The sequence below is a fragment of the Atta colombica genome, unplaced genomic scaffold, assembly GCF_001594045.1.
Source record: "Atta colombica isolate Treedump-2 unplaced genomic scaffold, Acol1.0 scaffold105, whole genome shotgun sequence".
Taxonomy (NCBI): domain Eukaryota; kingdom Metazoa; phylum Arthropoda; class Insecta; order Hymenoptera; family Formicidae; genus Atta; species Atta colombica.
Genome location: NW_017259190.1, coordinates 4,432,709 through 4,436,328, shown reverse-complemented (window position 1 = coordinate 4,436,328; position 3,620 = coordinate 4,432,709). Strand labels below are relative to the sequence as shown.

Below are 3,620 nucleotides of genomic sequence, written 5' to 3'. Positions count from 1 at the left end.
AATATATGGTAGCTATCAAAAAAGCTCGGCAAATCTTTATATTAGGAGAATAAGGAGGGAGCTGGGTCGTTTCTAATACCTGATAAACAAGACCAATAGTAGTACTAAAATATAAATACTAGCTTGAAATAATTCTGTGATTCTATATATAATATGTATATATATATTCATATGTATGTATATATATATATATATATAATATGTGTGTGTATATACATATATACATAATGTACACAACAAAGTTTATTTATATAAATTGTTTATTTTTATGTACATATATCGATAACAAATATATACATAATTTATATTTTTCAGCTGGAATATAATTATTTAAGCGGCCAAGCTCTCGACATAGTGGTAATCGTAGGCCCGATCGTGGGCTGTCTCCTCCTAATTGCCATCGTATCTCTTATAGCGCTTTTTATGATGGCTAGGAAAAAACGTGCAACACGTGGCACATACAGTCCAAGTGCTCAGGAGTTCAGCAATCCAAGAGTGGAGATGGATAATGTAATGAAGCCTCCACCAGAGGAGAGATTGATTTAATCGTGACAATCGGAAGAAGATAAACCGTAATTAGGTAATGCGAGTGAATTTCGATATATGGAAACTGCTTTTTAAATGAGCAGATTTCGTATTATGCGAAAGAAAATTAATAAGAATAAAATAATATCATTTCTTTTACTTTTTTTCTAAAATTGAAATTATTAAATTATAAATTTTTTGCTCTTATATAATTTTACTTACCTGCGAATTTGCAAATGTAAATCTTTCCATATATCGAGCCATTTGTATAGCCTAATCTTCCGAAAATGTGATTCACCATAGCGAAGATTTTCGACTGAATGCAAATGGCTCAATGAACAGCCAAGTCGTTGACGTGAAACGATCATCGCGTCTTCTAGTCCTCGCTGTTTCATCGTTACAAAAAAATAGACGGAAAGGAAAATTTATTACATAATAAATTAAATTTTAGATCTTTTGGAATTCGATTTAAAAATTTCCGTAAAATTCTTTTAATTCAATGTTTGTGAAGAATCACGTAGACAATGATTCTAGGATTAATAAAATAAAAACATTTTTACAACGATACAATTTTCGACGGCATGTTTGCCAATAGAGGATAATTATCGATCAAATAGATTTAAAAACTTGGCATTGCGTTAGAACTTCAAAGTCAACGTTTTGTTTCGAGCTTTCTGAGAATATAATATGGAGTGTCTCAGAGAAAGAGTATATTAATTGCATGTACAAATTTAAAAAGATTGTAATTCTTTTATTTAAATCCAAGGGACCAATGACGATGTTTTAAAATTCGAGAATTCGAGGATTTAGAATTTAATGATTCTAAAGATTCGACAAGATTCAGATTCTGAATGTTAAGAATCTATATAGGAGATTCAAAAATTCTGAATTTAAGAATTCTAAGACTTACGAGAGATATATTCGAGTATCAAATAATACTCAGATAAAAATTTTATTTAATAATAATAATAAAATATTACATAATAAAAAACTATATCTCTTCCTCTCTCTCTCTCTCTCTCTCTCTCTCTCTCTCTCTCTCTCTTTCTCTAAGACATCCTGTAAATAACACGCGTAAAATAAATATCACATAGATTATAATAAAGTGTACTTAAAGCTCTCAGAAGTGTCCTTAAGACGTAAAGCAATACTCGAAGGAGGCGAATCCGAGCAAACAGACCCGTCCATTTTAGTGCCTAATGTATACTTTACTTAAAGAGATATTATTTATAAGTCACGATGTGCATGCAATATTGATGAATGAGAATAAAGAGGAAACAAGCAGAACAATATTCCAAAAAGGCATACGATTTAAAAATACATGCTAGATCTCGAGAATAATGCATAATGTTCTTACGCTCGCAAAAAAAGGTAAATTAAGGGGGAAATTTTACGTAGACATTTATTCTACGAATTCAAACTTTTCTCTTAACTGATTCTTGTATCTCTATTCTGCTAATTATATTTATTTTCCTCTAATTAAATTTTTATTAAATTTGTAATAATTTCCTCTATTTAAAATTTAATTTTAATTATATTTTTTCTTTATTTTATCTATTTGATTTAAAAAATTTTTATTAATTCTTTTTAATTCTTATCTTATTTTTAGTGTCATTTTATATTTTTTGCTTCTATTAAACTGTTCATTTATTTTAATTTGCTTTTAACACATTTTTTATTTATTCAATACAATTTTAATTACATTACTTATATGTATTAATTAAATTGCAATAAAGGTCTCTTTTAATTTGCCTGTTTTTGCAAGAATTAGTCTTAAATATCGTCGAGCAGCGACATATATTCTGACTTATTATTATAAAGAAACATGGATAGTGTAGTATTTCCGATGTGAACATAAAAAAGAAAAATTCTTCACGCGCACGGAAAAACTCGCATTATCACCGCGTCTGTTAATTTTGTACATAGATATAGCTCGTAAGATAAAAAGATTATTAACGACTTTATCACATTTAGGATTTTATATGACTATTAGATATTTAATGATAACAAACGTATTAATCGATACGTACTTATACTACCACGACCAAAGTAGCGACGAGGCGATATCTTATAAGATTTTATCTTGCGATTTTATAAGCGTTTAATTCTTCACTTATAAAGCATTTGTGTTCAAGACTGAGTTCCCAGCGTTTGAAATAAGAAAAATAAAGAAAATCCAGATGTATATACCGAATACATGTATATATACATTCCATATTTATATATTCAACAAAACTAAATTTGTATTAATTACATCCTTTTTATTCAATTTTGTTATTTTGTCCAAATATGTATAAATTGTCTGAATATGTATAGTTCAAATAACTATTCCGTTTCTATTCATTTTAAAACGCTATCATGTAAAATTATTTATACGCATAATTTTTATTTCACAGTAAATATAGTATATCTAAATCTTCGACATAAAAGTCGAGAGAATAAATACGGTAGACTTGAGCGCGTTTTATTCGGTATAAACGAGTCGAAAATATACAGTACATTGCGTTACACAATTAAATATAGCGATTCCAAGCGGACGACTAAATGTACAAAATCAATAAACGCATATGTAAACAAACGAATTGACGCATCAACAAATATCTTTATTCGATAAAATAAAATATAAAGCAACTAAAACAATATATAGTATACATGATAATATAAAACTTTTAAAATTATGTACAATAAATTAAAAAATAATGGACTAGATTTAAATATACATATGTGTGATGTGTCAGAAAATAAAACTCTTTACAATCTGAATAAGAAAAGGGAATGGAGCAGTCGTCAAATTCAGCTTATGTTCTTGCCATTCACTTTGTTTAATTTATTTCGTGAAATTTTATCGAAGAATAAAAGTCCGGCGGCGCGTTCAATGCTGTCTGGTGGTACCTGTTAAAAAAATTGATCAAATTTTTTATAATATAAATCTATTATCTTTTGTTATACTGAATAAATTTAATACATCACTTATTTTTTACACTTGTATAATTATTCTAATACGTTTAGTTGTAATAATCTTTTCTATTATAATTAATAAGCAATGTATTGGCAATTTAATTATGTTTATATTGCTATACACTTAAATATATATT

The 3,620-nt window shown here is 27.7% G+C and overlaps 2 protein-coding genes across 2 annotated transcripts in view; one reads left to right on the top strand and one right to left on the bottom strand.

The window, feature by feature from the left end:
• Positions 1–585, top strand: part of LOC108691278 (protein crumbs) — a 30,156-nt gene extending 29,571 nt beyond the window's left edge. Inside the window, exon 19 of the mRNA XM_018198951.1 lies at positions 316–585. Within this exon, the coding sequence (XP_018054440.1) occupies positions 316–546 (231 nt within the window). The 3' untranslated portion in view covers positions 547–585. The remainder of the gene's footprint in view (positions 1–315) is intronic.
• Positions 586–3,255: 2,670 nt separating this feature from the next.
• LOC108689424 (endonuclease G, mitochondrial) overlaps positions 3,256–3,620 on the bottom strand; it is a 2,155-nt gene continuing 1,790 nt past the window's right edge. Inside the window, exon 5 of the mRNA XM_018196185.1 lies at positions 3,256–3,417. Within this exon, the coding sequence (XP_018051674.1) occupies positions 3,319–3,417 (99 nt within the window). The 3' untranslated portion in view covers positions 3,256–3,318. The remainder of the gene's footprint in view (positions 3,418–3,620) is intronic.